This window comes from Alosa alosa, chromosome 19 (assembly GCF_017589495.1).
Source record: "Alosa alosa isolate M-15738 ecotype Scorff River chromosome 19, AALO_Geno_1.1, whole genome shotgun sequence".
NCBI lineage: Eukaryota > Metazoa > Chordata > Actinopteri > Clupeiformes > Clupeidae > Alosa > Alosa alosa.
The window spans coordinates 632,904-654,564 of NC_063207.1; the positions used below are offsets into that span (position 1 = coordinate 632,904).

General features: G+C 40.8%; 1 protein-coding gene across 2 annotated transcripts in view; it reads right to left on the reverse strand.

Annotated features, from left to right (window-relative positions):
- The window catches only part of dnaaf11 (dynein axonemal assembly factor 11), a 51,123-nt gene that overhangs the window by 4,162 nt on the left and 25,300 nt on the right, over positions 1-21,661 (reverse strand). For both annotated transcript variants that reach the window (XM_048270776.1, XM_048270774.1), the window contains exon 10: positions 1,222-1,317. In XM_048270776.1, coding sequence (XP_048126733.1) covers positions 1,222-1,317 — 96 coding nt within the window. The remainder of the gene's footprint in view (positions 1-1,221; positions 1,318-21,661) is intronic.

Here is a 21,661-nt window from a genome sequence, read left to right on the forward strand (position 1 = left end):
CAGATAGATCTGTAAATCTTCCCCTGTGTTAAGATCCAAATAAAAGCATTAACATGTGTGTGAGTGTGTGTGAGTGTGTGTGTGTGTGCGTGAGTGTGAGTAGGGCTGGGAAGGTAACCGCGGTCACGCTACCGCGGGTCTGAGCTCGTCACCGCCATCACCGCAAACAAAAAAAAAAATTGTGAAACATTTGGGGGATTCGACTTCGACGTTTTCAACCATGCACCAATTACGGGTTAAAAAAATGTAGCAGAATCTCAGAGATAATCACGTTATGCAGTTAGCTTAGACGTCTGCAGGTGGCTAGCATGAAGTCCAATCCCCCTAGCCTGTATATGTGTGCACGTAGGCTAGTAGGCCTATGTAATGTCATGATGTGTAATGTGATGAAGCATCTTATGACATTGATACTCAGAGAACCACAGTTACGCTAACCCTCCGTTTTTAAAACAAAACTTATCATCAAAAGATGAAGCAAACCCGACTTTTCGTGTTTGTGTTGGGGAGCGCAATATTCCAACATTTCATTTGTTTACTATGCGAGAGTAGGGGAGAACTGGCACAATCGTAAAACTTTTCTATTCTCTCCATTTTAAACTAGATTTACATAAAGCTGTTAAATGTGAAAGCTGTGAAATTTGGCCAGAAAGGAGTCATACATGTTTAGTTCATGAAATAATTAAAAAAATATGTTCTAGTTTGTTAAGAATTTAACAGCGACATGTAGGTCTGGCTAGCCTCGGACCTACAGTAGCCTACCTTTGTTACAACCTGAGGCAGCCCTCAAAACGTACAGTAGCCCACTGTTGTAACTTTCGCATAAGCGTCATGAATGTAAAAGTTCTAAAATCGTGATAGCTTTGTTGATAAACTGGTAATTGGCCCAGTGGTCTTTGAAGTTGCTGCGGCTGGCTGTGTAAGTTTAACTGGCTGTGATGGCGGCACAAAATTCATAATCCATTTTTTTGGGGGGGGGGGGAATACCGTGAAACCGCGGTAATTTCTTGCTTACTAACCGCGGTAAGAAAACATCCATACCGTCCCAGCCCTATGTGCGAGTGTGTGTGTGTGAGTGTATGTGTGTCTGAGTGTGTGTGTGTGTGTGTGAGTGAGTGAGTGAGTGAGTGAGTGAGTGTGTGTTTGTGTGAGGTGTGTGTGTGTGTGTGTGTTCTGTGTGTCTGTGTGTGTGTGTGTGTGTGTGTGCGTGCGTGCGTGTATTACCAGGGGCATGGTGATCAGTAGGTGTCCAGTAGTCTGGGATCTCTGGGCAGTGCTGCTGTCTGGCTTCACTTCTGCAGGAAGAACCAACTGGAACACCTACACACACACACACACACACACACACACACACACAAACGAACACACACACACAAACGAACACACACACACACACACACACAGACACACACACACCATCAAAAGATTAAAAACACACACATAACACCATAACACAAACACAAACACACACACAAACAACACACACTCAGACACAACATCCACACACACATTTATACCACACAGGCACAAAGACTATAACAACTTTACACACACACACACACACACACACACACTCACGTACGCATGCACACACATATAGAGACACACTGCATATAACACAGATTTATGACCGTAGTTTTAAACTGTCAGTCTTAAAATGAGTTACGTCACCATCAATCACATTGCAATCATGTATTCTCTATGTATACAGTACATACATAAATACATTAACACACACAGACACATGCACGCACACACACAATACCGTCAACACACACACAGACACACGCACACACACACACAATACCGTCAACACACACAAAGATAAAGACACACACACACACACACACGCACGCACACACACACACAATACCGTCAACACACACACACACACAAAATACCGTCAACACACACACACACAATACCGTCAACACACACACAGAAACACGCACACGCATTTTTAAACATTTTGTTTATACATCAACAGGAGATTATATGATCATATGGCGTCTATATTCTCTCTCTCTCAGCCAGCTACAGCCTGTCCCCACAACAGAACTCTTCATTCCAGCTCAACTCCACTCTTCATTAGCAGTTACAGTAGCTCTTCTGCATCTTTAGTTGGCCCTTCTCTATACAGACACTGACCCCCCTGCAAGCACAGCACACTGTGAAACTAAACACATTTTCTTAACTTCTCTCCCTCCCCCAGTCTGACACACCTTGTGAGGGATACAGTTAGCCAAGCAGGCAGGTCGTATCCGAGGCTTTATCAGTAAGCAAGGCTGCATTAGTGCTGCCGCGATTAGTTCACTTATTCAATGTATTCGACTATCAAAAGTCGAATACATTGTCAACTTTTATGGTCGAAGCTTTGTTTTACCTTAAATCACTTTTTTTTATTTTTGCTCTCAAGTGTCAAAACAGTAGCCTATTTCCTATCCTGGGTTTTGCGACTATAAGATCATACGAGATAGTACAACCCAAGCTACCGTACAACCCAACTTCTGAGAGGCGGAATTTATCTATCCCCAAATCTTGAGTTAAATAAATGCCACACACACTGATACTTTTGAAAGTTCACTCAAACCCAGTTGGTCCTATAGCCTACTCCTGGCCGTGCACAGGCTATGGGCTTTTAAAAATTCCTCTCACCCTCAGGTTGGGTGTCCGTGATCTCCCAGTAGTCTACAGATCTTGAGTTACATAAATGCCACACACACTGATACTTTTGAAAGTTCACTCAAACCCAGTTGGGCCGTGTTTGCAGGTGTGTCATTTGCAGGGCATAGGCTACGTGACTGGTCAGTCAAAATAATAATGCAATTTGATAGGTTTGACACCTGTCATGTTTGGGCTGTTATTTTTAAAGAAAATAATTTTATTCATTCTGCAAGTTGGAGACAAGAATGAGACGAGATAACAAGCTGAGTAAACATTGTATAGCTAGCCTAATAGCAGAGCCCGTCTACGGATTGTATAGCTAGCCTAATAGCAGAGCCCGTCTACGGAGAGCCTGGCCACTCCTGGCCTGGCCCACCTCACCCGCAAGGCGACCAAAATTGTGAGTGATGCAAGTCACCCCGCTCACAATCTGTTTGATCTACTGCCCTCTGGGAAGAGGTACAGAAGCCTGCGCTCCCGCACTACGAGACTCACCAACAGCTTCATACACCAAGCTGTAAGGATGCTGAACTCTCTCCCTCCTCTCCCCCCTCCACCCTCAGCTACATAACATCCTGGACATTGGACCCACAATGGCCGCCTGCACTACTCCACCTGCACACTTGAACACTTGCACACTTGTACACTTTACAACTTGTGTTGTTGTCCTGAAAACACAACACTTCTGCTGCTCTTTACATAACTTGCACCACTATGCCACTTTCTTTATTACTTAGGTCAAACAGTATTTTATAGTATTTTACAGTATTTGCACTAGTATTTTATTGACTGTCTATGCACAATTTGGACAAAATTTTGCTGCTCTTATTTTTTCATTATTATATGTGCCCTCTTATTTACTTATTTACTTACTTTTTTTGTTTACTTGAATGTTATGTTTGTCTGCGGACTTAAAATTGGTCAAATATGTCTTGTCTTCACCGTGGGATAGTGAGAAACGTAATTTCGATCTCTTTGTATGTCTGGAACATGTGAAGAAATTGACAATAAAGCTGACTTTGACTTTGACTTTGACTTTGATTAAGTCCCATTGTACCGAATTTTGGATGCAGTTCCACCAGAGTTCCACTGGGGGCGATCGCCATGAGTGCAGAATGAATGGGAGTCAATGGAGCTAGACGGCTAAATTTGTCTCTTTCACCTGATTGTCATTGACAAATCTCAGATTTGATTGTAGTTTGTATAACTTCAACATGGGTTATACAGTGGGTCCCAGTTAAAAATTGACACTTCATTCACGATCATGGTGAATGGTGAAATGGGTACAACTGCAGCCGCTTGGGGCAGCATAGTCCGCTGTGGGAGTTCCACGGTCGAACCAGACGGCGATTCGACAGCAAGGGCTGTGATTGGCCGAATTTTCAGTGCGTTTCTCTGTGTTTTAGCAGCCCCTGCAACATGCTAGTCCACTGTAGCCTAAGCCTTGTACATAATGTTAAACATAGTTTTGGATTCAGTGGCAAGATTTCTTGATTGTACAGTGTCTGTCTCTCAGTAATGTTTTAAAATGAGAGCTTCGTCAGCTGGCAGTAGGCTACTTTGTCGGTATGAGAAGTTCGCTTGCTAACAGAACATAAATATGCTGCCCAGAAACCTTGTGAATAGTTCTGATTTGTTTTACTACACTAACGAGGTTGAAATATAGACTTTGCCTACAGCATCTCCTTAACAGTAATGTTAACAAAATGACAGCATTCATATGACAAAGAAAAACGAATTCGGTCACTCAAGACTGTGCCACAGCAACCAGTGTAGGCTACAGTCCTACCCAATAGGCCTACTCGAAGCAGATAGCGTTGTCTGACGGTCGAATGGGTATTGGGCACGTATTTCCAGAACAGGTCTGCAACTTTCAGGTAGTTCTGAGTTCGAATCTAGGCAGGAGCAGAGCCATATAAAGGCCTAGGCCTATTGTTATCATTTTTGCAAGGTGTTGCCCTGGCAATACTTGTTTATAAGACGTTTGGTGATTAATTGATAGCTGTTTTTGGGACACGTTAAACGTTCTTTATAATGAGCGCATCCGGGAGTAAAACGACTGTTCTGGCATTGTTACAACTGTGGGCTACAATGATTGCAATACAAAAATATGCGTGTTAATTTAGTTAGTTTTGTGATGTTTTGCACTTTGCCTCATGTGTTTTCAGGTTTGAGGGCTTTTTTTGGCAAGATTGACCTTGGTTAGACTCTGCATATGTTATTTCTGTATGGAAAATAAAGTAAATTTTCGACACACGCCTGTTATTAGTTCAATAACAAGTGTTGCTTGTTAAAACATGTGACTAGTGAAACTCAAATGATTTTAGGAAATATTTAGCCAAAGCCAAAAGTGTTAGAGAGAAGAGAGATGCGCGGTGCAGCTCAGATGTCTTCTTAATTTTCTTTATTCTTTAGTAAAAGGTGCAGAACATTTTTAAACTTTGACTAACGTTCGATGTTCGTTAGTCAAAAACATCGACACATCAAAAATGTTAGTCAAAGTTTAATAATGTTCTGCACCTTTACTGAAGAATAAAGAAAATTAAGAAGACATCTGAGCTGCACCGGCGCTCCTCTCTCTAAAATATCTGTCCTGGCCTGGTTGCAACGGATTGTGGCCAAACGACAGAAGCGCGGAGAACCCTCCTTTGTCTACCAAAAGTGTTACTTTGTGCCCAGCTCCCCACTGCTTGTGAAAGAAGGGGATGGGGAGGGGGCTTAACGTGAAAAAAGCTTAATGTCACAAAACGGCAACGAAGTCGTTTTAGGCTACAGGCCTTCATAATGGTAGGCTACAGGAAGTGGGGGAGGGTATGGGATGACCAGAGCCGCCATCTATCGTCTTCCAGGCACACAGCTCGTTATATAGCCCTATCGACTGCCTTAACAGATAGGCTTTGCTCTTGGGTTTGGCCTTACAGCGAACTCAATGCTCTTGTTGCTTGCAGTTTGTTAAATAAAGCGATGCAGATTACATTATTTATTTCTGATTAATTGCGTCTTTTGATGTATTTTGCAACATTTGCTTGTTAGGCTGGGCTACTGTCAATGTCCTGCACAGGTCAATGTTCAACAATTGCTGGTGTAGGCCTAGGCTATTAATCAATTAGGGACTGTTCGTTATTTATTTAATTAAGGGGCTACCGGAGGAGTTTTGGGAGCGTTAGTCAAAAAAGACGTGACCCTCCCTCGCCAGCAAGAATTTTTTCTATGACCCTCCAAAGTGATTGAGAAAAAACGCATGACCCTCCCCAGTCCCAACAATTTATTGATGCCTTAGGCTACTGGGTCAATTTGGGAGCTTGCATGCTACGACTCCTTCCTTGAAATGCCTTGAAAAGGCTGTCATTTTGCACAATTTCACAAATAATCACGGGACCTAAAACAAACCTGTCAACTTTTCCGGGTTTATCGCGATATTTTAACTTTTTCCTCGCTGTCTTAGGAGGAGCTGCAGGGCCGTCGCAAAGGGGATGCGAGGCCCTGTCTGAACTTGACAGATGCAAGGCCCTATTCACTTCCGTGCATGAAATCATGATAGCTTTTTTACACATAACCAAGGCTACGTCGGTGTATTTTAATAGTAGCCTAGTCTAATAAGCTACACCAGCTTGCCTTTAAGAGGGGAAATTCAATTGTATAGCCTATAACATTAGCTGAGTCACATATTGTGTTTATCATAGGCTACATCCACGAAACCAAATAGTGTAACAAAGGCTAACACTTTAACAGGGGAATTAATTGGGCATGAATCATTGTGCTGAACGGTATTTGTCAATGAGCAGAAACACACACGACATTCAAACTATTGATAAGATGTACTGGTCTGTATCTATAGGCTAACATTGGACAAATAAATGACACTGATTAGCCATATCCTGACTCAGGAAAAAAAAAACATTTTCTTGCTTTTGCCATAAACTCAGCAATGAAATCATAGGCCAGTTTGCAGGTAGCGTAACGCCTTTTTCATAGAAGGGAGAGCCCAGTCTCTCCTGTGACATGAGGTGCGCAAATAGTTTTTAATAGCCTGTTCAACTTGAAAAAAGCTTCGTTCGCCCGATGCCAGTCACTGATCGCAATTTCAAAGTTCGAAAGCTTCATCTTTTAAGTTTTAAATGCAGTGGCCCCTATCTGCCCCTTTGGAATTATATCTCGAGCCTATTATAAGGTCCAGTCGTTATGTCCTGGGATTCGGATGTGCTCAAAAAGAAAAAAAAAAAACACTTTTTTATAGATGGTTATGAGGAGCAATGAGAGAGAAATTTGATGATCATTGATCGTTGTTTGGGGACGTTAAGCCTTTTCCATAGGCGTCAGTGAAGTAGATTGAAGAATGACCATTTTTTTTATTCGAAAATATTTCTTAACTACAAAAACTCAGTGTCTAAAAACTCAGTGTCATTCAGACTCAACCCTCTTGTTGTTTTATTATCTTTTTCGTTGTCGTTTGAACGTTGGCAAGCAGGCATGTTGCGGTTGCAATTTAAGTGAAATTTCTACAGCAGGCCTACAACATGCTGTTAGGCTGGGCTACTGTCAATGTACTTGTACAGGTAAATGTTCAACAATTGCTGGTGTACAGGTTATATAATCAATTAGCTAAATCATTTGTCCAGCTGTTTAAACATTTTTTCGTGCTACATTCAAACGCAAAAGGTGCTTTGATATATTTTGATATATATAAGTTAAATGAACGAGTACTTATGTCCTTTTGATTTCTTACAGGTTGGGTCATTGTTGCCCATAACACGCTAGCATTGTGCTAATGAATGACGTTATTGACACATTTGAACGTTTTTTTAGAACAATTAAGTGACTTTAAAAAATATAATACTCCACCAAGTGTATTTTCTTTGCCTCCCCTTTCAAATACAATATTCAAATTACTTGAAAAAAAAGTATTATTACTATACTATGTAATATGTTGGTAGCCTATATGCCGTGTAAATCCACTTAAAAATCCTGGGTTTGTACTGGATATTATAGCCAACCCACTAGTCAGACATTAGGCTATTAGCCTACCCATCACAGACCTAGACTTCAAAAGTGGCCGTGACTGACAGCAAGGTTAGATTAGCACAGTCACAATTTAATAATAGGCTACGTATAAGTCATCGGCATTATGGCATTTAAATTGCCCCACGTCCTCCTTCATAAACTTACTAGCAGCTACCTATCTAGCCTTCAATCTTTGCATGGTATCTCCGCTGCGATCTCCCATTCAGCCTCTCTCCACATGGCAGATCTGTGCTGAGGTATTTAGATTTAAGACCCTCCCACACGGATGACCGTTGACCATGATCCAGAGCCTCTCTATGGCTCTGCGCCAATCACGTCCCTCACAGTATGATAGGTCTATGGTGATTGGATGGTTCAGTAGAGGCTGCGTTCAAGACAACTCAGCGATCGTACTCGCAAACACATATAGGCCTATAGTTACAGTGGGTTTCCACACAGTGAAACACCTCGCGATTTTCGGCCAGCGAAATTTCGCCTCGGGGGCGTGGCGGCCAAACCGCTAACCTTTTGACTGCAGTGTCTAGCCAGTGGTGGCAAGCAAGCTAATTGGGCTAATCAGCTAGTTCACACGTTTAAGTACTTAATGAAGATATCCAGGGGTCTTTATGCCTCGACTAAGTTGATGTTGCTTATAAACAACAATTCATGTTTATAGAAACAACGTCAATAAGACATAATATATTTCATACCTGTGTTGCAACATGTAACCTAGCTGTCTAGCTAGGTTTACAATGCAATCCAATGTCCGAAAATACTAGCATTTCGCCTGTCAGCTAGCTAAAAAGTTTGAGTGTTTAAACTAACATATATAGTGGTCTATTTAGTGGTGTATGTGCTCTGACTAAGTTAGTGTGGCATATAAACCACAATTTGTGTTGATACAAGTGCCAATGTTCGTGTAGAAACATTTTAATCACATACAAATTTTCGTGTTACAGCTCAGGTAGTCTCCGCCATCTTGGTCAGACTTTTTTGTAACTCCCGCCTACAAACACAAACACGCGGACCTGATTGATTCTCGAATGGTCCTCATTTAAATAAAGTTATACTATCACCAACTTTGTTTTGCCTGCCTCGGCGATTCGTTCTCATTTAGCCCAACCGGGCGAATTTCATCTCCATTCAACCTCAATGAGAGCGACGCGAAATTTCGGTGTGTGGAAACACACCCCTACATGTTTAAAAAAGAAGTCGGGACAATCCCATCTAGATATTAAAGTTTGTTGTTGAGTTGGCCCTTGAGAACTGGGTCTGCCCACGGTTTCTTCCTTGGACAAGTTTACCACCTCTTCACCCGCCAACACTACAAATGGAACATTTCTATATAGCCTAACTTAAATGAGTCAGTATACAGCGTGTAACAGCAGAATAACAATAAAAAATACTGCCATTAATGTTGAAACATCCCACAGAAAATACGTCTTAATTATGCCCAAACTGTCAGTATTTTGTGTGAACGCCATTATTATGCACTGCCTTAACCTGTATAGGCTTGAAATGGACTGTTTTTTACTGCAATCTTCTCCCAGTCCTTCAGGGGGATGTTAAAACACCTTGCTTTCCTCTACTTTCCGCCTTAGGATGTGCCATATGTGCTCAAACTTGTTTAGATACATGTCCAATCCATCACCTTTAACTTCAGTATCCTCCAAAAAGGGTGTACCCACTTTTATCTGCATGCAGGAGACAATACAATTTCCTTGCGGCCTATCCTTGTATTTAACTGTTGTAGCCTAAGAAGTGTCTGCTAAATGTAATGTAATGTAATGTAATGTAACTCAGTCAGTTAAAGTAAGTACTCTTGGGCCTTTCATTCAGCAAAGTCATGGTACACCCCCCCCTTTTTACATAGTGATAGCTTTTGCTACATTAACCGTGCTTGTAAATGTAAGTAATGTAAATGTAAATTGAAATTGTCAATGTCACATACTCTATGTCACTATGGTCATTTCACAGATGGATTCCTCATCAGATTTAAGTTTTGATGGCAGCAAGTCTCTTTACTCCCCAACTTCTTCGAGTGAAGAATCCTCAGAAGAGGAAGTGGTAAACCCCCACAAGAAAACCATTCCACTTAAAGAAGTGGTAGAGGAAGTCACAATGACAGAGGGATAGAGGAAGAAGAAGGAATGCCCTGTCGAAGGATGTACTGCGGTGGTCACCCACCTGCCACGGCATCTCAGGACGGTCCACAAATGGACCGGTAAAAGTGCCTAAAACGCAGTACAACAATTTCAACTAAGAAGTGGACTTTCGTCAAAGAACAGACATAAATTGAAAAGATGTCCAGTCCATGGATGCGGAAGGGTTGTTAAAAGACTGCCTCAGCACATGCGAATAATGCACGATGCATCCAATACCACCTCCAGCCGCCGAAGTCCCTTACCCCCGAACCTCGTGGCATTTGCCACATGGCTTGCGTCTTCTGATGGCGGCTCTAAAGCCAAACGATCTGCGAACCAACATGCCAAGCAAGTGAATACAGTTACACAAGCTGCTCCATTGACCAAAGAGGGCATCAGAGAAACCTTCATAGAAGGTTACTGTATTCATCAAAAGTTTTTGCCCGGAACAATTAGATCATATGTGGCAAGCATTAAGCACTACATTTCTTTTCTTCATGTATGCCAACACAACTGATCAATAGAGGTTTAAAGAACTTCAGGACATCTTGAGTAGGTGGATTGCCTCTTACGGGAAGGCCAACCAAAAGCGCATCCTACAAAAGATGGATGAAGATTTTAATCTCCTCATCTCTCCAAGGGAGATTCAGCAGTTCAAAGAAAGCAAAGCAGCCTTAGAGGCTATGAGAATTTTAGAGTGTATTGACGAAGTTGACAGAGAGGGGCCACTGCAGCAACGAGAATTTGTTCTAACAAGAGACTTCATCATGGCGAGCATAATCTTAATTAATACAAACCGTACTGGAGTTATTTCAAACATGACAATAAAAGAGGTCGCATCCTGTAAAGATCTAGAGGGAGTGACGGTCATCTCGGTGAAAGAGCACAAGACCGCTCATATCGCTGGCCCAGCGAAAGTAGTCATCTCGCCAGATATCAAGAAGTGGATGAGAAGCTTTTTAAACATCATGCGGCCACAAATCCAGCCACAGTCAGAGGAAGTATTTCTTTCCTGGCAAGGCAAGGCACTGGAGAGCTCACAAGTCTGTAAGGCTGTCCAGTCTGCCTGGACGAAAGCAGGGCTCCCAGGTGCGATCACTTGCACTTTAATGCGGAAAACTGCCGTAACACAAGTCCACGAGAAGTGCCCGGACCAGTCTGCGAATCTGTCCGACCTAATGTGCCACCGTCTGGCAACTGCGGCTAAGTGCTACAGGTTAGTTGAGAAATAAAAGGGTAGATCAGTAATGACATTGTCTACATAACAACAAAATGTAACAAAACATTACATGTATTTTTATGTCCTACAGGCTGGTGCAACGTGAAAAGTCTGCTGTACAGGCCTCAAAAGTGCTCTGTGGGATTATGGACACCCAGGACAGCGAGGACTGTGGTGAGGGCCCTTCAGAATCTGGCTGCAGCAAGTCTGACTTCCCACACAATAGAGGGAAGAGAATGAGAAGGAAAGCAAATCCAGGCACTCCAGGACCGGTGACTGAGGAAGATATATTTAAAAAGCCTTTATTTGTTACTGGCTAATCCATAGTTTAAAACGCCAACATGTTTCGACCACACTTGGTCTTCATCAGGGCATGTACAAGTGAATGAGGACTTAGGCCTCACCTATATAGGGTCAAGAGGTCATATGACCAGAAAAGACGTAGATATTCTACAACAGGTGATCCTTTGCACATTAATACAGCAGAAAGAAAAAGAAGAAAAGAAATGTAAAATAAAAAATTATATGAAAGAAATATACAGTGACATTCACATCAGTAGGCCTACATCACTATAAAAAACAAGTGAAATCGATGTCTTCATTTAGACCAGGATATTCCATAGCATTCAGGCGATGTATCCAGAACAACTCTCGTTGGTTCAACCTCTGTAACCTATTGCCCCCCCTCGCCAAAGGTCTGACATGCTCAATGCCCTGTATAGTTAAAAAGGAGTCGTTCTTGTTGTGGTACTAGTTAAAGTGCCACATAATCTTGGGGTATCCATGGGGTAATCTTTATTCACCACTCTGATGGCATATTTGTGCTCAGCAAGACGGTCCCTTAACCGTCTTTTTGTGCGGCCGACATAAAAGAACCCCTCCTCACAAGGACATGCCAAACGATAAATTACAAATGTTGTGTTACAATTAATAAAATTCCTTAATTCATATGTTCTGTTGGTTCTTGCGTCCAAAAAACATTTGGATTGGTTGACATTGGCACAATGGGGGCAATGCATACATTTAAAAGTACCTTTAGGTTTTTTGAGCCAGGAGTCTTTTCGCTCAGGTGGGAGGTATGAGCGCATTAACTTATCCCTAAAAGTAGGCGCGCGTCTGAATGAGATTACTGGAGGTTCAGGAAACACTTCTCGTAATTGGCTATCACTCTCAATGATCGACCAGTTTTTCCTTACAATGTTTTTAATCCGTGCCGCGTGACTACTGTAAGTAGTGACGAAGTATGGTGGTGATTTATTAGTCCGTTTATGTGTATTCTTCTCAAGTAGAACGTTACGTCCGTAGAGGGAAGAGAATCTTTGATTCTTCAGACAAGGAGGTAAATTATAGCTTAAATGGATACACACACACACACACACTCTCTCTCTCATCTTCCAGACTAGACTTACTATTAAGTATTTTAATTGACCAATAATAATAATAATAATAATAATAATAATAATAATAATAATAATAATAATTGTGTCTCAATTAAATTGATTTGAAGGTGAATCACAGCCATTTTTTATATTACAGAATCTCAGATCCTGCTGTATGGACATTATCCATAGCGGCCCGATTGGACCAGATGGAGTGGGCCAGCGGCCCGATTGGACCAGATGGAGTGCCCAGCGGCCCGATTAGACCAGATGGAGTGGGCCAGCGGCCCGATTAGACCAGATGGAGTGCCCAGCGGCCCGATTGGACCAGATGGAGTGCTGGAGCAGGCGGAGGACAGAAGGGGCTTTTGAGATTCCAAATGGATCAACTTATTAATAGAATAAAACATGAGGAGACAACACACATAATTGTATTCATTAGAGAGATATAACCCCCACTATACATTACATCTCTCATTTTAGTATTTTGACAGCTCAGGTCAAAAGTCATGTCAAAGGTCACCCAGGTGTGGATTAAGTAAGAAATTCACCCCTTGCATGTGACGTCACGTTTTGTTCGCACCACAGTAAAATAGCCTAGTGGACGGCAAGAACAGCGGTTGCTCTAGCAACCATAGACTCTGAACAGGACGGCAGATTACAAGCACTTAGGCAAAGTCTTTGGCAAGATCTGAATGTAAACAGATAATACCGTTCAATGTTTTTTTTTATTTCCTATTTCTTTCAATTCTTTAACTTAAGACATGTAAGAAGTAAGTTTATTCGCTGGGCAACGTACAAACTGGCGAGTTACATTAGCCCTAGCACTATGAACTACGATAAACATTAGCTAGAATAGCTAGCTTCTAAGTGTGGCAGCTAAGTTATTATTTCATGTTCTGATATGACATTCTTAACGTTTTGACTATGTTACAACTGATAAAAGCAAGACAAATAAAGTAACCAAATCGCTTTGCAATATTTTAGTCCATAAATACTTATGGGTGTTCATTTACCATAATGTTAATTACAGTAGCCTAACGCTAACGTTATCTCCCCTTGCTGTTACCACCAGTTTTAATAACTTTACATTTGCGATCATGACCCATTTCATCTAACAACACCACTGGCATCTTTCTTTGACTATCAGACCCCAAACAGCAATACATTGAACTACAAAGATGTTATAGTAATGGTGTTCAGTTCATCATAATCATTTTGACATAATGTAATTTGCCGTCCATCTCCTATCTTTTTGCCGTCCAGCATGGAGTCATCACGTGTCTGCAAGGGGTGAATAGGCTAAATAAGGATTAAAGGATTAGTGCGTCAAGCATTTAATGGATTAATGTTGTTCCTTTGATGAAAGTTTTTGTGTATATGTGATGTCATGGTTAAAGGTTAAAGGTTAAGTGTGTTTAAACCTGTTTATTCCTGTTTATGTCTTTGATGTTTTTCCCGCTTTGATTTTATGTTTTAATGGAGAAGGTAAAAGGGCTTTTAGTGGCTAGTCAATTACCAACCTATTTTATTTGATGTCTGGACCAAAACCATTATTGTCCTGAGCAAGTGGATTATATTGACGTCACATAATACATAATTCCAAACTCAAGAGCCATTTAGTGTCACTAGAATATGAAACCTAGTCTACACGTAGAATTCTACTTCAAGGGTGGAATTCTCCGGGGTGCTTACAGGAAGTTCAAATAAGGACTTGCACGCTTTTCATTCAGCGAGTGGATTCAGTCCCGGACGCGCCATAGAGCCAGTTGCGCGTACTAGGCGGAGCAACCCTGAAATCTGGGTGTTTCTCATGAAAAGTTTATTCTCCTGCTGACTTAAGTGTTTTACTGCTAAGCAGTTTTTAGGGCTGTATTAAGGTCCAGCGCCACTATAAGGTGAAATAATATATTGTGTTTGATGTTGGGCAAAGGCCAAATTTAAACATGTATTTTATTGTATTGTATTTTAATTAATATAGCATGCCAAAATAAAGGTTAAGACATTCTATATTTGATTGTTCATCGTCATTTCTAAGCTACATTTATCATAACAAATTATCAAACAAAATCACCACATGATATTCAGCAACTGCTTCATAAGTGATATCAATGTTTCATGTTTGATGAATGATAACGATGCACATTAAAATGACAACTTTGCCTCCATGCAATGCCAATGCAGGATAATCCTATATCTTGACCAGACATTGGCTATCTTGTATCCGGTCCAGTCAAAGGCCAATTTTGAAGTCATTGCGTGGTAGACTGAAATGTCAAGTGTCGCGCAGATTGCGTGCTACACAAAACTCAAAAAAAAAAAAAAAAAAAAGAATACTGTGTAATTAGTTAACATTGAAATATCATTACAGAATCAAATTGGGCGCATTTTCCATGGTGTCAAACAGCATATTTGTATTATACCAACATATTTCATGGCATAGTATTTTAGAACCAGGCTACTTCTGAGCAGAACTTACAATTAAATAGCCTATTTCTCTCGCCTAAATTTAGGTGATCTTTGGAGTAGGATTTATCCATTTATCCAAAGAGGGAACATTCACTCTCAGTTTTTATGTCAGCCTATTTAAAGACTTCCTACATCATAGATGGTGGAAAATCATCCACCAAGTATTGTTTTCAATAAATCAGATTCATCTTTTGGATATCTATTTTCCTCTAGGCTATGGCTATCAGAATTAACGTAATTCAAGACTAGCGCATAATAGCGCAAATAATCGCAGGAGATACAATTTACCATCATTGTTTTTCAGAAGCTGAACTATCATATGGGTATATCTGCTCCTATGTTTGAGGTAAAGGTATTAAATGAAACAAGACAGCCAGACGCACACATTGGTGCCAATTGTAGCACACTTGCTCAAAAGATGGATCAATTATTCTACTCCAAAGATCGCTTACATTTAGGCTAGAGAAATAGGCCTACAGTAGGCTACCTATTTGTAAGCTCTGCTCAGAAAATGCTATGCCATGAAATATTACAAAAACCATGGAAAATGCGCCCAATTTCATTCTGTAGCCTAATGTTATTTCAATGTTTACTGATTACAGTGATTTTTTTTTTAAAAAGCAGCAAGTTTCATGTATAGGCTCCAACCCCGTGCACTGTGTTGAACGCATTTCCTCTTCAAAGGCGCTCCCTTAATTTCGACCAGCGCTCAATTCTTCTCAGAAAGTAGCTAGACTACAGTGGGCAGTGCTTCGATTTGGCCAGCTTCCCTCGCGGTCCGCGCGGGATCACGCGGTATCATGCAACTTTAATTTGTATTTTTCCAGTGACGCTGCAATGACGCTGCAACAACCCAAACAACCGGCAGATGTCTCAAGTGAGCAGGGTGTCTCGTAAAAAGAAATGGAGCCTGGAAAACCCTACACAGACTTCACTATACAGACTTTAGCAGACTGGTTTAGAAATAATTTAATAGCCAGAAATATGCCTGCCCTGCCCTAATAAAGAAACATTTGGTTAACTGCGAGTGAATCCCGTTTGCAGCCGTAGAAGAAACGCAGGACAAATTAAACATTCCGGTGTAACGATCGTCATCATTTGGACAAAATGTAGAGCATATTAACCTCCGTTGCTCAGCCAAATGCCTTCCTGTTACGTCCTGTTAACACAGAGTTACAGGCGATAAACGATTTGATGGTCAAGTTTACTTCATTAGCAGTTTATTTTTATATGATTATTAAAGAGTGTTTTTCATTTAAAGGTTTGACTTTGTGCTTATTCAGTAGAGCATTTAGTGCTCTGCCCAATCCCAGACGTTCACATTGCATGTTTGTTTGTAATGGATGCAACCGTGAGATACGCGTTTGACAGCAATGAGTTGTTAACAGACATGAACCAAGACATATAGCCCAGCAGCAATCTAGGGACTGTTCGTTATTTATTGAAGGGGCCACCGGAGGAATTTTGAGTGCTTCAGTCAAAAGTTGCATGACCCTCCCTTGCCTGCTAGAAATTGTTCAATGACCCTTCGACAGAATTGTTAAAAAAGACATGACCCTCCCCTGCCAATTGTCACTGTTTTCCGCCCACGCTGCTTTGCGCCACAGCCACACACTGATAACGTTCTTAAATCAATCTTTCCCGTGAGCTTGCAAAGCTACCAGTCCTTCCTTTTCAAATGTGTTGCACCTCTTTGCACAGTTTCACAAATAATCATATGTGATTAATAATAATACAAATAATCCCTGTGCACGGGAACCGAAACAATGCATGCCAACTTTTTCCGTGTTTATCACATATTTTAACTTTTCCCCGCTGTCTTGCCGTTTTATGTTTTCCCGTAGAATACCCCATATTTTAATACTCTCATAACAGCCCTGCCATCGGGCCTGTCTCTGTGTTGCCCTGTTGCTACCCCCTTGTCCTTCCAACGAAACAGATGTCTTCAAATCATCGTTTTCCTTGCTTGAAGGCGAACTTAGAGTGATGTTAACCTATTTAAGATTTTAACGGCGTGATTGTCGTGAGAGCACGATTCATTGGCGCTTGCATGTTCGGCCTTATGTCTACGTGCGCACCTGCCTACCATCAGGCTACTCAGCTACTAGAGAAAGAATTTCCCCTGTTTGTATGTTTACTCCAAGTTGGCCTACCATAACTTACCAACTCTGCACTGTAGACCCTAAACTGGATATTTATATTTTTCTGTGAAATAAGCAAATGTATTTGTTCAACTTTATGAAGCAGAATTACGCACTAGGCTACTTGGAACATAACACATTTGACAAAGGACAGATGTATGTTATAGTGACAAAATATTAACTTTCACGTTTTACGATGTCTTTGTCATGGGGAAGTTTTTTCCCCCATGCATTTATTCTAGGCTACTGTCAGTGACTGCCGCGAGAGAAGCGGGTTCTGTGTTTCGTTCATTTCAGTGACTGACGCAAGAGAAGCGGGGTCTGTGTTGTGTTGAGTTGCGTTAATTTATTTTCATTGGGCATGCCGTCCACAGCTCTTCAGTTCCAACAAAGCCCAAATTACTCCTTTTGAAACAATGAGTGCAGGCCGCGCGTTTGTATGGTTTTATTGCTTGACAGGGGGGGATCCCAAGCAGCTTTTAGCCATAAGGCTACTTTGAGAACATTTCCTAATTCACCTGACACTAATATTCAAAATGTTGAAACTATTTCGGCATAGCCTATAAGCAGTTTAATTAAATGTAATGTTAGAAGTAAACAAACAGGCTACTTGGTGAGGCTTGGCCTCACAGATGTGCTCGTGCCTTAGATGGCAAGAAAAATCTTCACGATATAGGCCTATTAACTGACCACCCGATTCACGTTGGCATTCATTTAGGCTAGGCTATTTTATCCGTATTCACAAAGAATTTTAAGGCTAAAAGTAGCTCCTAACTGGCGAATTTAGGAGCAACTCCTAAAAATAATGGGCGTGTCACTCCTAACCTTAGGACTCCTAATTTTTTTCACTAAAAGTAATTCACAAAGCATTTTAGACCTAAAAGTAGCACCTAAGTCTGGGACAGCTTAAAAGAAGTCGAGAGGACTCCTAACTCACTGAGACTTATTCATAAACAGCTTTTTGTGGCATTTCACGTTGCGATGTTTTGAAATGCGTAGCCTATGCGGCAACAGGAGCTTCCAATCGCGAGGGAACAACTTTGCATTCATAAAACTCATGCATGAGTAATAACGTCATCCATAGCAACGAAGACTCACTCACTCTTGGTCAAAGATTCTAGAGAACTCTCAAACTTTTATTTCATTCCCCACTCCGATGACTGATGATAGTGGAGATAACATGTAATCCCGAGGCCTTTGCAAGTCAGCATCTCCGACGGTGGTCTACCCTATTAAAAATATAAGTTTTCGATGTCCCAAACGGAGAGCCATACTTTATTGTTTTTAACGATTTCTATGCTACTCACAAAAATGTAGGCATGGGAACATGATGAAGTAGGCCAGGGGTTCCCAAACTTTTCAACCCGCGACCCCCAAAATAACCGTGCCAGAGACTGGCGACCCCCACTATCCCTGGATGTGACTCAAAAAATAACATAAAATGTGCACACCGGCCATACGCACTAGGCTTATCCAAACACGGGCTTAACGACAACACAAAAGAACAGAGCAGCCTGTTATGATTTTACATACAGAAATTTACTATATGATAAAAGCAGAATACCTTAGTCAAAAAATAATATCCATGTAACATGAGTGCACATTATTGCTGTCGTGCAAACTTAACTTTGAAACATTACTTTAATTTCCATTTTAACAGAAGAATATCTCAGTCAGGGTAATATCCACAAACTGTTGTAAACATATGTACATTGTTGCTGCGCAAATTTACATTTTGGCAACTATGTTTCAGCGTTAATCTCATCTAATGAGATGGATGCGCGCTATGCGCGGAACACAGCAAGTCCATTCTTGGTTTAATTGTGGAAACGGCCACAGATCATCTTTCACATTTACACGCGATCTGTATTTGTTTTTACTATATGTCATTGCAGAGAAAGTCTTTTCGCACAGGTATGTGGAGCCAAACGGCATCAGTACGTCCATCGCGGCCTTGAATAGCTGTGGATATTCCCTCTCGACTGAAATCCAGAACTCAGCAAGCGTCTTGGAATTAAAAAGTGCGGTCAAGTGACAGCTCTTTTATTTTTCCCAAATTTATTTGATTTATGGAAATCATTTCGCGACCCACCCCTCGGCGTCCCGCGACCCCGACCCCCACTTTGGGAACCCATGAAGTAGGCTATCCAACTGTCGTGTGTTAAATTATTGTGATTACGAGCAAGTGGTTTTCAAACATTATGCGTGACTCGGACATCTAAATAAATGCAACAGGCTCATATCTTCCTCGCATTCGCAAAATGGGGACCAGTGTTTTATCAAATTGCAAATAGCTATTCGTTTTAACGAATTTTATGATAGTATGAAGTACTTTTTGTATAGGCTACTATCTTAATCTTGGAATATGGGGAGGAAAGTGGCGCGTCTGCAGAAGTCAGCCAAATATGAATGCGGCATAAAGCAGATGAATTTGTTTATTGTACAGAAAAATAAAAATTACATGTCAAGCAGTCAATTGACTACATTGCAGTCAAGAAGTAGGGCAAATTAACGTGGGTCATAGTTGTCTAGCCTGTTAAAAACGTCGCTAGATAGTATTAAATCGCCAATAACATTGTTTTCTGCAGAAGCCTACCCAAGGCTACAGATTAATTCTGAGCAGTTATTTCTCTAGCCTACTGGCTCAATTATCACACAAGACACTGTTTTGATTTGCGTAGTTGCGTTACCCCCAACAATGACAATAATGTAGACAGCAAATTAAGATATTTTTTCGTTTTGTGGAGCGGCACCGGTAGGCTATCAAAAGCAGATTTCGATTTTCGTTACCACCGTGTAGTCAAGCCTTAAGCCATACCCAAGTAGCCTAAATCGAGGTAATGTTTAATTATGCATGATTTATTTTGTTATTGAATTCGTAGGCTGGGATTCCTCTCGGCAACAATTATGTTTAACGGTAGCCTCCTGCTTTTTCAGAAGGGGCGGCAGTCAGGCTACTGACAGAGTGATGTACAGTGGCAGAGCGACGCACAGTGGCTGAAAGTGGTACTAAAGTTTCACGCAGCTTCACGCCGCGTAATGCGCGACTGAAGTGGCCATTTGAAAGCGACGCCCACTGTATGCCCCTAAAGACGTCCCATCACTTGATTCTTGCAGTTGGGTCATTTCCAAAAGGTTTTAAGCCAGCTTTGAGAAATACAATTAATTATCAAATGTCTTGCCACCAGTGATGTACACAATGTTAAGGGGGGAAAAAACAACTTTATTTGAGATATATGCAAAGTCATATTCCACCCTTCTAAATGCAAAATATCTGACCTCATACATGGCACGTGGGCATTACAAACTGACCTGCTGAACTCACAGTCAGTACATTTTGAACACAGACGGCTAGACATGAGAAAACTCTACTCTCAGTACTTGTCAATTGTAGATAAGTGATTCAATGATGCACATTTTTGACATTGTTCCCAGTTAGTCTAAATCTAACCCTAGGCAATGTTACAGAAATGCCACAAAATACACTTTTACTTTGCAGTGCTCTCTTCCGATATATTTTGTAAAAAAAAATTCCAACAATATTATAAGTGTTTACTGTCCAAAGCTATAGTGTACAGTAAACTTTACTGTCCAAAGCTATAGTGATACCTTCCCCCTTAATGTTATGCAGGCTGAAATCACAAACATTGTATATTTCCCATTCATTTATATGTGGAAATGTCTATATTTTTACTTATATTGTCATAAATGTCAAAAGTAGTATTTGTCAAGTAGATATGTGATTCAGTGATGTAATGATGTAAATGTTTTTTTGATATTGTTCATAGTTTGACTAAACCTGACCCTAGGCAGTGTTACAGAAATGCCACAGAAACTTATTATTAGTTCATATTTCTCCTTTAGAAACACATCCTCTGAATTTCTCCAAGATGAAATTAAGTATCATACAATATTGTTCAAAACTGTGGTGATCATTTGTATTTTTTTTTGGTGTTATACAAGTAGAATAATAGCAAAAATAAGGGAAGTTACCAAAATGCCACAATAGATTACCGTAAAACTCCAAATAATAGCCCGGGCTTTTATTTTCCCAAATCGCCAAACTGCACCGGCTAGTATTAGAGACAGGCGTCTATATGAGACAGGCCTTTAATTCCCTTTACACAAAACTTTTCCTAATATTATCGAATTAATTATTTATAACACACTTAATGTCTACCTATATGACTAGGCCGTCTGATGACAATTACAGATCATCATTCATTTATTGTTGAGATGTTGTTCATTGAGTGAGATACAGTAAGATCCAAATAGCAGGGATAGCCAGAACAGATGAAACACATTTTAATTACGTAATTTACAAAGAGATCGTATCACACTGAAAGCTCATATTTTGTCACTAGCAAATAGCCTATATCGGTCCTTTGTCAAATACAGTTGCATTATCAGCCCTGACCAAAACCGTTCAGGAATTATTTATGCAAAAGTGGAACATGCTTAATGTTTAATTCTCCCTCCTTTTCAGCACGAATGAAACAGCATGAGAGAGCATGAACCATATTGTTTTTCCCGTTTTGTGTTTGCCAAATTTGACAACAGTCTACATTCAAATCATAGCCTACTTCCAGGCGCGCGGGAACATATTTTTGACCAGGGGTGCTGAATAACAAAATAATCATGGATGTC